Source organism: Vulpes lagopus, chromosome 21 (genome assembly GCF_018345385.1).
Source record: "Vulpes lagopus strain Blue_001 chromosome 21, ASM1834538v1, whole genome shotgun sequence".
Classification (NCBI taxonomy): domain Eukaryota; kingdom Metazoa; phylum Chordata; class Mammalia; order Carnivora; family Canidae; genus Vulpes; species Vulpes lagopus.
Window position 1 is genome coordinate 41,652,376 of NC_054844.1, and position 13,537 is coordinate 41,665,912.

The 13,537-nt window shown below is 38.3% G+C and overlaps 1 protein-coding gene across 2 annotated transcripts in view; it reads left to right on the forward strand.

The window, feature by feature from the left end:
• Window positions 1–13,537, forward strand: part of DIP2B (disco interacting protein 2 homolog B) — a 221,772-nt gene that overhangs the window by 162,987 nt on the left and 45,248 nt on the right. The window contains exons 10-19 of one of the 2 annotated variants that reach the window (XM_041735560.1): window positions 1,516–1,626; window positions 2,942–3,065; window positions 3,681–3,790; window positions 5,621–5,723; window positions 7,099–7,163; window positions 9,164–9,257; window positions 9,748–9,867; window positions 11,065–11,179; window positions 11,735–11,874; window positions 12,734–12,870. In XM_041735560.1, coding sequence (XP_041591494.1) covers window positions 1,516–1,626; window positions 2,942–3,065; window positions 3,681–3,790; window positions 5,621–5,723; window positions 7,099–7,163; window positions 9,164–9,257; window positions 9,748–9,867; window positions 11,065–11,179; window positions 11,735–11,874; window positions 12,734–12,870 — 1,119 coding nt within the window. The remainder of the gene's footprint in view (window positions 1–1,515; window positions 1,627–2,941; window positions 3,066–3,680; window positions 3,791–5,620; window positions 5,724–7,098; window positions 7,164–9,163; window positions 9,258–9,747; window positions 9,868–11,064; window positions 11,180–11,734; window positions 11,875–12,733; window positions 12,871–13,537) is intronic. The other variant, XM_041735561.1, reaches the window with a different exon arrangement.

Genomic DNA, 13,537 nt, shown 5'->3' on the forward strand with positions numbered 1-13,537 from the left:
ACTTTCATGCTAATACAAAGAAAGAGGAACCTAACTCCTTCTGGAAGTAAATATTTCATAATCAGACAACAAAAATAGCAATAAAGTTTACTCTGATTTTTCCCTTTACAAATTGCCCCATAGGATTTTTTAAAACATTTTCTGTGGCTTTATGTAGAAAGAGAGGGAGACCCATGTTCCAAGAAGAAATTAAATGATGCCATTTAATTTCTTCTTTAATCAAAGATGGCATTAAACAATTTTTTTAACTTTTTGAAGATTTTTTCCTATCAATGACTTTTTAATATTGATGACTTCTTACCTTCAAACATTACTTTTAATTTGGCATTTGTGGAATGAAGCACCAAGTATTCAACAGACTTCTTTTTAGTAGGCTCATGACATAGCACCTCCTGAACTAGCCTTTTACAAATACCTTTGCATTGTGGAAAAAGGCATCTAAAAGGTGGCTTCTACTTAGAACTGTGACACATGAGGATTTCCTAGTCCTCACTGAACCTGTGTCTTCCTAGCATTATGGACACCTATGTGCAGGAAGGAAATGGGTTGTTTTAAATGTTTTGTGGAATTAGCATTTTTTAGAACTCTAGGAGGGATTTAGCAATTTCAAAATTAAACTTATCTTGGGAGTGAGTTAAGGGAATTGAAAGTAAAAGGGGAAACAAGAGTATAGTGACATAATTAAGTTTCACATGTTAATCTATGAACATCTGAGCCAGGTAACAAGCTCCATGTTGATCATGACTTCTGTGATGAAGAAGTCATCTTCTTCTTTACTTCAGTACTTCTTTACATCTTTACTTCATGTACTTCTTTACATCTTCTTTACTTCAGTAAATTAGGAAGGGTTAGTTATCCCTGTGATACTTTACAGGTGAGATCACAGTTTTGAACATAGTTCACGGGTTTCACTGTTTATCTTTTGTAGATAAATTAACTTTTTAACCATAATGGCTTGTAGCAGTATTACTTACATCCGTTTACCAATGCCTTCATACTAGAGTACTTGCATTGTTGGTTAAGTAAGGATTAATGCAATGAACTCATTAAAAAATAAGAAACCTTGAATTGCCCCAACAGTGGCAATTGAGTCAGTCAAATCCTGTGAGTTCTCTGAGTTTTAAGGCTTATTCTCGAGTACACTGGCCTATCTAGAGAGAATCATTACATTTATTTTATTGCTTTAGTCCTGCACTAAATTGCCTTCGGTTTCACAAGTAATTAACTTACTAAAGGTGAGTTGTTAACTGCTCAATCACCAATAGAACTCAGTCAAAATTTTTTCTTATGATGATGATGAATTGCATGATAGTTTCCAAAACATGTCTAGTACAATCATGGGAGTAATAGAGATCTTTTTAGATTTGTGCATCTTTCTCCATAACTTAATTTTCTTTAGGTATTAAATAGTTTTATTGTGTTTGTGTACATGTCACATATGTTTATCTTAGAAAATGGCACTGAAAGTATTAGTCTGTTTTTATTCCTGTTACTGAGTGTCATTATGCATTTTAGGTAGCCCTGGTTTACCCCAACAATGATCCAGTCATGTTTATGGTGGCTTTTTACGGATGTCTCCTGGCAGAAGTGATTCCAGTGCCTATAGAGGTACCTCTTACCAGAAAGGTAACATTGCTAAATTTGAGAGGAATGTAGCCTGACGTGACACGTTGGACGTCGGGTTCTTAGATCAGTTGACTCCATCATGACATTAGAAACAGCCTAGCCATTTTCTTAAGTACTCAGCTTCACTTTCTAAAAACATGAGAGTTGTAGACAAATAACATTTATTATTACTATGTTTCATGAAAAAACTATTTTTTCAACAAAGTTAGAATTTTTATAGTATAAAATTTAAAAGTTGTGGGGGCATACCTTACTTTTCAACAATTACCATTTATAAAGAGGAGCCTTATTCCTTCCTTGAGACTATAGATAATCCACATTTACAATAAGTGAGACCTTTATGTAAAGGGATTCCTTGAATTTTATCATACAACCTAGCATTTCTCTTAAGTTGAAGGCTGATACAGTGATGGCCTATCACTGCTCTGAGGAATAAAATTTACTTTAATGACACATGAGCCTGTGCAGCATATGTAGCACATTTTTAGGTTTAACCAAATGATTTCTCCATGAGGTGCTTGACCCTAATTTTTCTCATACAGTTCATTATTCAGAGATCATGATAAAGACAAATATGGTAGAGATTGTGGATTTACAAGAAAACAGTTATTCTCTGAAAGGAATAAAAAAAACAAATTGCTAACATCCCTGAAATTCAGATTGATGGGATATAGCATCTTTAGTCAGGAAATCATAGGGTTAGTCTTAAATTATTAAGTTAGCTGTTTGTATGGTTTCATAATGATACCTTTAAGGTGATGTTTTAGTGGAAATACTTTATATCTTTTGTTGTTTTCTCTGCGTTGTCATAAGGCTTAAATGTTACCTCCTTTAAAATAGAATAATGAACATATGGATTTGGGTAGAACCATTCATTCACTTTCATTGTAAATTTGGACGCTTGGTGTCCATTGGCATGATTTTATTCTGACTTGGATTGCTTTGCTTTTGAATTTGGAGATGTAGCTAGGTTAAGGCCGCTTAACCATGTTCACATCCCATCTATTTCACTGGCCTGAAATTAGTTTAAAAGAGGAACATTGCTGACTTTTGAATGAAATGGTCCCATTGGTTGGTAGAATTCATCACTAGTAATGTCAGATTAATAAAATATTTGATTTGTACTCAGGAAGTCATTGTGTTGTAGAAATTATTTGGAAGAACATATTGTCATTGGATTTTGACAATTGCCAGGTGTCAGTGGGGTTCCATGAATGTTATCACACAAGTGCCAGAGCATTGCTGAGTGTTAGGTTTGGGGCATGGGTGTGCTCACGTTCACTCCCCTCCTGTGCTCATTATCTTCTCTCCACAGGATGCTGGAGGGCAGCAGATTGGCTTCTTGCTAGGAAGCTGTGGTATTGCCTTAGCTCTTACCAGTGAAGTTTGTCTAAAGGGGCTGCCAAAAACTCAGAACGGAGAAATTGTACAGTTTAAGGGTTAGTAATATCTTTACTTGAATTATCAGTTAAAAGTTAAAGTTTAGTACTCTAATTCGTGTTTTAATTTAATATAGCTAAGTACTTAACATATATTTTCTTATTTAGTTTTCACATTTTTATGAAGTAGGTACTGTTACTATCCCCATTTTACAGGTGAGGGAACTGAGACACAGGTTAAGTAACTTGCCCAACGTCAAAGCTTAATAAATGGCAGAGCAGTGATTTGAACCCAAATCTGATTCCACAGCCCACACCCTTAACTTTTATGCTGATGATTGTAAAAAGCTACCACTCTCTTCACTAAAACTAAATGCTACACGTAGAGACAGAGGCCAGACTACTAACCTCAGTGGACTTCCACTGCCAAATGGACCTCCCAGTTGTTGAGGTAATGTCAAGGCCTGGCGTTAGCATGTGAAATGATTGTACTTTTGAAAGAAGGTATAATTAATTGTCTGGTGATTTATCACTAAAAACTAATAAAAAATCTAGTATTTTACTGATTTTAAAATGACCTTAATTTGGTCTCTTGATATTTAAAAAGACCAATTCAACGTGAACTCCTTCCCTTATGGCGTAGGCAATTCAATTTTTATTTTGCGTTTGATTTAGGTTGGCCTCGGCTCAAATGGGTTGTAACAGATTCCAAGTACCTTTCAAAGCCACCTAAAGACTGGCAGCCCCACATCTCACCTGCTGGTACAGAACCAGCATACATTGAGGTAAGTCCTGAGACTCGAACATACATTCTGGCTTCCCATGGCTTCAGTTGCTATCTTATGAAATTTAAAACTAAGCTTTTGCAGTTTTAATGTAGAAAAGTTTGTTAGAGTTCCATCTTTTGGCTTAGTAAAATGCTTGACCTCTCTTCTAATTGTTTTTAACATAAATACACATTCAAGAGAGCCAGAAAATAAATTGACCCTGTCATGTAAGAAAGTTATACAAGACCTAGAAATGAACTGTTTAAGAAATGGTATACTGACAGAGATACTCCTCTGCTGTGTTGGAGGAGGCAGAGGAGTGGGAAGCAAAGAATGGAGAAACAAGGAAAGGATATAGTGGTGCTTGAAAAGAACAGAGTTAACAGATGAAAGATAAAGAGCATAGAGGAAAAAAATGGCTAGAGGGTTTGGTGTTGAAGGTCAGTGTAGGACCTTGAGGAATCCATGACATTCAGTTTGAGGGATTAAGCCCTCCTGCGTAGCAGGCACCAGGCTGAGAGCTATTTCAAATGCATTATTTCAGTGGGTCCCCACAAGTACCACCTGCGAGGTTGGTTGGGGCTGTTTTGTTGTTGTTGTTATTGTTGTTGTTCTTTTAAGATATTATTTATTCATGAGAGACACAGAGAGAGGCAGAGACACAGGCAGAGGGAGAAGCAGGCTCCTCTTGGGGAGCCTGATATGGGACTTGATCCCAGGACTCTGGGATCATGACCTGAGCCAAAGGCAGATGCTCAACCACTGAGCCACCCAGGTGCCCCTGGAGCTGTTATTAAACCTGCCTTAGAGGTGTGGAGACTAAGACTTAGATGAACTCAGGTAACTAACCCCAGGCAACATGACTTAAAAATAACAGAGCTGGGTCTTACACTCCCATCTGTCTCACTCTAAAAGCTATGCCTTTCCTGACTCTGCATCCTACTTGAGACATGTTACTAACCCTAACCCTAAATGCAGACTGTTTGCCAAATGAATGATAAATCAATAAATTGAAAAAGAAAAGTTTGAGGGGAAAAAAATCCACCCAGCCCTGAGCTCTGCAGTGATAACTAGCTAGAAGAAGGAAGAGAGTGGGCAGTAGCTTTGAGAGGTGACATGTTCATGTTGGATGCAAGGAGGGTTGCTTTGAAAGATGGAAGAGAGGGGATCCCCGGGTGGCTCAGCGGTTGGGCCTCTGCCTTTGGCTCGGGGCATGATCCCGGGGTCCTGGGATTGAGTCCCACGTGGGACTCCCTGCATGGAGCCTGCTTCTCCCTCTGCCTGTGTCTCTGCCTCTCTCTGTGTCTCTCATGAATAAATAAATAAAATTAAAAAAAAAAACAATCAAAAGTTGTCATGGTAAAAGCAGCTTGGATGGAATATTGAGGTAAAAAGAAAGTGAGAGTTGATTGATTTGTAGGAGTGAATAGGCCATTTCTGGTCTCCTGCTCCCAACATGGGAGCCTCTCACGTACAGGAACTATATCTTACCACCTTTACCTCTGCAGGGCCCTGCTTGCTGTGTGTCTGATATGATGCTTCTATTCATGACGTTCCAGACACTTGTTTGTTTAGCTTCCTTAGCAGCCACTTTACACTGATGACTAATTAAACTTTTAAGAATTTTTCACACATACTTTAATCAAGTTTTGTCATTCCTCAATGCTATCTTTGCGTGATTAGAGTTTGGGGCCCCATACATAGCCTCAGATATTCGTATGAAATATATTAAATTCAGCCCATTATCATGGCTTATCTGGATTTGATTTTTGAATTCTAGTTTGTCATTTGAAATAATCCATTTTATTGTGTTTTCTTATGCTATTATTTTTTGTATTTTTTTCCTAGTATAAAACAAGCAAAGAAGGCAGTGTGATGGGAGTTACAGTGTCCCGCCTTGCAATGTTGTCTCACTGCCAAGCTCTGTCCCAGGCCTGCAATTATTCTGAAGGTCAGACTTTATCCCGTGACTGCCCTCATTGTGAGCCTCAGATATGTGTGACCGTGAGCAGAGTGCTCAACGATTGGATTCCAGTTAATGACCAAATTCAGAGTGAAATGCTCTAAGACACATTCTTGGCTTGCTTTTGCTTTCTTCTTTTTCACAAAAATGCTGTAATTTAAAGGAACTAAAAATCTGGGCAAACCAAATATGTAAAGCATGATTTCTAGAGTGCAGAAATAGAAAACAAATTAAAACCATGTGTTTATTAGGTGCAGAATGTTATATATCTCCATCTTCCTATGTATATAAAACTGACACCAGCTGTATGTTTGGAGTTAGAGTCAAAGAAATCTAGCTACCAAAAAACACAAATTAAAACAAAAAATATATTCTGTATTGTTAAACTTTAGATATGTTGATACAGTGTAATGACTGTTTGCTTTAGAGTACAATACTAAATTTTTTATTTTCCTTTCATAAAATGAAACAAGTTAATATATGTTCATTAAAGAGCAGCATTCTTGTCTGGTAAAATGTTTATATATAATGGAAGCAATCAAAATGCCAGAAAATAAGGATTGATTGAATTATAATGTGCTTAAGTAGTGGGTTTTACCCTGAGACAATAAGACTCCTGTTCTTGAATATTAACCATATAGGGAAATTGTTACAATATATCTTTAAGTGGAAACAAATGAGATACAGAGCAGTGTGCCAGATTTATTATGGTAGATATCTATATGCCATTTTTGTTATGGTTGGCATCCGTCTAGATGTAAGTATGCTTATGTGTGTGTAGATGTAATATATATATATATATAGATACATACATATACACCAAGTTTTTAATTTTCTCTAGGAAGTATAATACTTTTTTTTAATTTTTATTTATTTATGATAGTCATACAGAGAGAGAGAGACAGGCAGAGTCACAGGCAGAGGGAGAAGCAGGCTCCATGCACCAGGGGCCTGATGTGGGATTCGATCCCGGGTCTCCAGGATCGCGCCCTGGGCCAAAGGCAGGCGCCAAACCGCTGCGCCACCCAGGGATCCCGGAAGTATAATTTTTTACATGTGTTTGTGAAATTTGCAAAGTTTCTAAAATAATCATGTGTTCCTTATATAATTAGGAAAAAAATATTATCTCTTGGGAGGCAGTCCCTATGTCATCAGGAATTTCAGACTCATTAGCACTTCAATAAGGTCACTCATTAGTGACCTTATTCCTCTGATTAATCCCCTAGCCAGGTTGAGGGGACCCGCAAGTAATCAAAAGATGACTGATGATTTCTTCAAAAGTATCAGTTGTTTAATAGAGACAAGTGAGACAGTTTTGCTGCTTAATACTAAAGCTGATTTCCTTTTGTTTTTTTAACCTTAGGGGAGACAGTAGTAAATGTTTTAGACTTTAAGAAGGATGCCGGGCTGTGGCATGGCATGTTTGCGGTAAGCTCCTCAGAATTATGGCCTTCGGTGTAAATTGTGCTGCTCATCCATGTCAGTACACATGCTATGTAACCAGAGCATCTCCCAGTGTGTGTTGAAATTTAAGCCCCGGAAAGATCAATAATACTATCCAGAAGAATTTTGTAATGCAAATGGCAATCTTTTTTTAAGGAGAATGGAATTCAGTTTTTTCTTTTTCAGTGTGTGGTTGGGCATACCCTTCACATAACAGTTTGTGGGAGAACTTGGGATCAAAATTTTTTAAAACATCTGCTATGATGGCTCAAAGCCATCATAGTACCACTTTTCTATAAATGACTATCTATTTATTTATGATTAACAAAAGTATGTTTGAGATTTGCCTCTTCTCATTTTTGAAAGAAAGGATTACATAAATGTATATAGAATTTGGCAACTGTGCTTAACGACATCTAACCTTTCCATTGGGCAAAATGCATTGAATGACTCCATGTGATGATTAAAGAATAGAGTAATAAGGTAGATGGGGCTACTTCCATAATAGAACAGGTAACATGCTGTGGGAGTTAGGGAAAAGTGAGTTCCTCCCAGCTCTGGCATCACGCCATTTTTACAGAAGAGTGACAGTTGAGTTGGACTTTGAGAAATAGGTGATTTTTTTTTAGCCATATAGAGATACTTTGGGGGTGGAGGTAGAGAGGGGACATTTAAGCAGGAAAAGCTACCATATATAGCAGGCTGAGAGATAAAGGATCTGAGAGTTGCAAAGGACCTTTGAAAGAACATCTCGTCTACCCTCCCTGCACGTTGTAGGAATCCGAGAAAGAGTAGAAAAGGAAGCCTAAGGGAAGGGGAAGAGGATCCCTTTTCACCCAGGACACCTCAGAGTAGTAAGAGCCTATTCCTTGAGTGCATACTTTGTAGCTTATTTTTGAAGCCTTTCTCATTTTGTTTTTTTTTAATCAGAAGTTAAAATGCCATTTTGAAGCGTTAGAGGGAATTTTCTCTCTATGATACAAAGAGCAATATGGCGACATGTATAAGGAATTAGTATTAACACCATTTTGTCCTTAAAATCCAAAAATTTGTCACCATAGCTAGAAATTTGGAAGAGGGAGGTAAAAGAGGTTTACCCTGGTATCTTGTTTTGGGGGGCCACTTAGGTGATGACTAAAATGGCCAGTCTAAATACTAAGACTTAGTTATTCTGTGGGCTGGATCTCTTTGGGGGCAGGGAGTCCTGGGTATGTTTGGTTTTGGGGGCAAGAGGCACCAAATTGCATGACCCCCTCGGCTCACTAAGCTTTATCTACCCCAATACCCAATAAGTCTAAGGACCTCCTGTAAGAATCAGGGAAACTGATTTCTTGCTTTGTAATACCCACTTCTTTGTGGTGTGTGGTGAGCATGCGTATGATGAAAGCGCCTAGCAGGTTAGAGGGCAGTTTGGTAGTATCTGGTGAATTTAAAAGCATATATCCTATGACCTGCAGTGCTACCATTCTGTATCTTCTGTAGACAAACACTTGGACAGGTGTGCAGGGAAGTGAGTATAAACATGCCCCTTGAAACATTGTTTATAATAGCAAAAAAGATGTCAATAAATTGTGATATAGACATACCATGGAGTATTATACAGCAGTTCAAAAAGAATTCTGCATATCTCTTATACTGATATGCATAGATTTAACTCTAAGACAATTTAAGTGAAAAAAAAAGCAATGCCCCTTTTATGTTAAAAATACATTTATCCTTCTATGGGGACAAATGTATATATAAATATATAGAAAAAGGACTGGGAGGATACATGCCAGATTCCTAACCGATTATCTCTGAAGAGGAGAGGAAGGAACCAAGTTTGAGGGTAGGTAGCAAAGGAGGCTTTAACCTTAGAGTTAACGTTTCAGATTTTTTTCAAAGAGCATGAATTGCTTGCATGATTAAAATCATTAGTAAAATATCAGTTCAGTTTTAAAATGGTATGTATTGATATTTACTTTTTATCTTTCTTTGCTTTTCAGAATGTAATGAATAAGATGCATACAATAAGCGTACCCTACTCAGTTATGAAGACTTGCCCTCTCTCTTGGGTCCAAAGAGTACATGCCCACAAAGGTAGTTTTACATAGCATCTAAGCTTTAATTATGTGACTGTTTGAACTAAGATTTCAGGGGTTTTCAAATTGCATTGCTTGTCCAGAGACATAATTCTATGCCTTGGTGGCTTGACAGGTTTTAGAGTTCAGTCACTATAAAATTAGGTATGTTGTCTATGCTGTCACTTGACATCCTTTCTTAAGAATTGAGATGAATTTGCCTGAATCTGAGCCCTGAATTAGATTTATTAGGTGCTCAGTGTTCACAGCTTCCTTAGCTGAATTATGTGGCCTGCCCTCAGGTCACAGTAAGCAAAATAATTGTGTGTCCTGTCAGTTGTTTAGTGCTTCAGAACACCTGGCACAAAGTCTTTGAAGCCTTTTTTATTTTCTCTAAGTGAGTGTCATGATCCCTAAAATAAATAAAAATGTTTTTATTATATTATATTAAATACATACCAATTGTAGGATGTGCGTGTGTATTAACTTTATCCCTTTTGAATTTATAGCCAAGGTAGCTTTAGTAAAATGTCGAGACTTGCATTGGGCTATGATGGCACATCGAGACCAAAGAGATGTGAGCCTGAGTTCCCTCCGAATGTTAATTGTAACTGATGGAGCTAATCCCTGTGAGTATTTCTAGAGTGTGGATCTGGGAATATCCTTTTCTTTGGTAGGTTAAGGTTTTTGCCCCCTTTTTGTAAGCATTTTTAGGTTTATTTTTTTTTTTAACATCTGCATTGAAATGTAAGTCACATACCATAAAACTCACCCATTTAAAGTGTACAGTTCAGTGGTTTCAGAATATGCAGTTCTGCAACTGTCACCATGAACTGAGTTCCCATATCCGTGAGTAGTCACTCCCCATTTCTCCCTCTGTGTCCCAGGGGACACAGAGGGCAACCTGGGCAACCACTCATCGGCTTTTCTGTCTCTATAGATTTACCTACCCTGGACATTTCATAGAAATGCCGTCCTACTAGATGTGGTGTTTGGTGACTGGCTTCTTTCACTTAGCATGTTTTCAGGATTCATCCATCATATAGCACATGTTTGTGCTTCGTTTCCTTCTCACTGCCATGTCACATTCCACTGAACCAATGTGCCACATTTTCTATAAGCTTTCAAAAACACCTCTTCTTGCTCACTCATTTATATCCTTTTTCTATTGTGTGACTACAAGGAGTGATAAGGTGACTTGATAAGTCCATGTCTGGACTTTATGTACATTCCCCTTATGAACACATCAGAGGACTTTGGGAAAAGTTTTAGAGATCTTACCATGTGACTTGTTTTTCCCTACAAGCACAAGCACTCTGAGTAGCATCAGGTAAAGCATTAGAAACCATGCTCTTTGCCATAAATGGATTTCTGTCAGAAGTCACAATGGCATAGTAGTCATCCTGTATAAACACAGGTGTGAGGTGGACCTTAAGAAACAAATCGGAGAATATCACATAGAAGAGAATATTAGCACCATTATGAGCTAAACTAGTTACTTCCAAAAGAGTCGCTTGCTTCCGAACGGGCTACCTCTTGGCTGCAGTGCATCTGTTGTTGATGGGGCAGTTTGGTAGGAGTAGTCCTATTCCACATGGTGACTTTGAATAGTGTTAGTGACCTTTCATGGGCTGGATGAGCATTTATTTGTCCTTGAAATGCACCCACCATCTCACAGGCACAATAAAATATCCCTAGGGGATTAATGATGTATGGTGAGAGTTCTCAGAAGAAGCAAATGTGTCAGCTCTCTAATCTTTACCAGTTTTCTGCAGTAATAAAAATCATGATTTCAGCCTTCAAGTTGATCTGTTCCAACCCCTTAGGGTCTGTGTCATCCTGCGATGCCTTCTTGAGTCTGTTCCAAAGCCATGGACTGAAACCGGAGGCCATATGTCCATGTGCTACTTCTGCCGAAGCCATGACTGTTGCAATCCGCAGGTATTGTGCAGAATGTCTGTGCTCTTGATGTATGTTACAACTTTGATCGCATGTGCAGTATTTACCAGGCAATGACGAGGGGTGCTACCTAATTTTCTCCTTCATTAGCCTAAAAGTGAAGATGACTTTGTAAAGCAGTTTGAAGTATCTCGTTTATTTTTCCCACTCTTGCCCTAAGGGTAACTGGTAGACTGAAAATTTAATTATTCTCATCTCGTATTGTGAATAAGTTCTTCTATGCCGTTTTGTTCTTCAGACTCTTTCGCTAGCATCTTAGGCTACAAATAGGCTGTTCTTGATTACAGCTTACAAATGGAAAGTACACCCAAGCCAATATATTCTTAATATTGGATTAAAATATACTTTTTCCACCTGAATGACTATGGACCATGCTTTGTGCATGTGAAGCTGATTAATTTGGCATGTTCTTGGTAGAGAAAATGAGGATATGGTGTGTATATATGGTAGCCAGAGGAAATTGACTTTCCTATATATTTGTACTTTATCTAAATACCATTTAATTTGCCAAATTTGATGAGCTTATTTTGTTTTCAGGCCTGGAGTTCCAGGGGCCCCTTTGCCAGGAAGAGCTATTCTCTCAATGAATGGATTGAGCTATGGGGTAATACGGGTCAATACTGAAGATAAAAATTCAGCACTGACAGTGCAGGATGTGGGCCATGTAATGCCTGGTGGTGAGTTCTCTAGAGCATCTTTTGTTTTTTCATAAAAATTTTCATTAGAGGTAGTAGAGCCTGATAAAATATGAGATCCCCACCCAGTAATACAAAATTTAGTACTTAGTCACTTAATTTCTCAAAGCCTCTGTAATAGTTTGGTGATTCTAATGATATTTACTTTCCAGCAATATTGTATTAATTGTGAATGACTTGATTACAGTTTTTCATATGAAAAGCTTAAGTACTGAGTTGCACTAAAGTTGTCTGGTTTTCACTGTAATTGCTAAGACATTGGGGCTGGCAGAAAGAGCACACTGCCTCTCTAAGTGTTTGAGTTTGATCTTCCCTGGAGTAAATTAATTTAATCTGTTTCTTTGGACTTTGTAGTCGTTTTTAATATATTACTGTCTTTGGGAGCACCTGAGTGGCTCAGTTGGTTAAACGTCCCATTCTTGATTTTAGCTCAAGTCATGATCTCAGGGTCATGAGATTGGGCCCCATGTATGACTTCATACTCAGCGTGGAGTCTGCTTGAGATTCTCTCTCTCCCTCTCCTCCTGCTCACATGCACAGTTTCTCTCTTTAAATAAATACATGAAATCTTTTTTAAAAATATGTCACTGTCTTTGAAAGCTTTGGTCTGCATCTGTTTTATTGCTGAATTTTAAAAACTATTTGTTTATCATCAGGGCTAAAAGATGGAAATTTCAGATATACCTATGTAGTATCAGGTCTATTTTTGACATTCCTGTTTGGTATTTTACTTAATGCCACTCAGTAAATGAAAAACTTCCTGGGTTCACGAGGATGAAGCTGTTATTTTACAGAGGTTTTCCAGAAACTCTGTTCCTTAACTATATTTTTTGCACAATAGGGATGATGTGCATTGTGAGACCTGATGGACCTCCCCAACTCTGCAAAACAGATGAAATTGGAGAAATCTGTGTCAGCTCTAGAACAGGAGGCATGATGTACTTTGGACTTGCTGGTGTGACGAAAAATACATTTGAGGTACATGATATTAAAGTTTAGGGGGGAACTTACTGGGTGTCACTAGGTCAGATACGCTGGCCAATGGTAAATAGCCCTGAGAGAGTGTACTCTGGAGCTAGGCTGCTTGAATTTAAATCCTAACTCCGCCACTTGCTAGCTGACCTTGGGGGAGTTCCTTAACCTCTCTGTGCCTTAGTTTCCTTACCTTTAAAATGTGAGAAATCATAGTACCTACCTTACAGGATTGTTGTGGACTAAATGAGCTGATATTTATAAAGTGCTTAGAAAAGTCCCAGCATGCAGGAAGAACTGTTTATCTGTTAAGTAAATGAAGAGTAAGAGGGGATCCCTGGGTGGCTTAGCGGTTTAGTGCCTGCCTTTGGCCCAGGGCACGATCCTGGAGTCCCCGGATGGAGTCCCACATCAGGCTCCCGGCTGGAGCCTGCTTCTCCCTCCTCCTGTGTCTCTGCCTCTCTCTCTCTTTCTCTCTCTCTCTCTCTCTCTGTCATAAATAAATAAATGAATGAATGAATGAATGAATGAATAAATTAAAAAAAAAAAAAGAGGGATCCCTGGGTGGCGCAGCGGTTTGGCGCCTGCCTTTGACTCAGGGCGCGATCCTGGAGACCCGGGATCGAATCCCACATCAGGCTCCCGGTGCATGGAGCCTGCTTCTCCCTCTGCC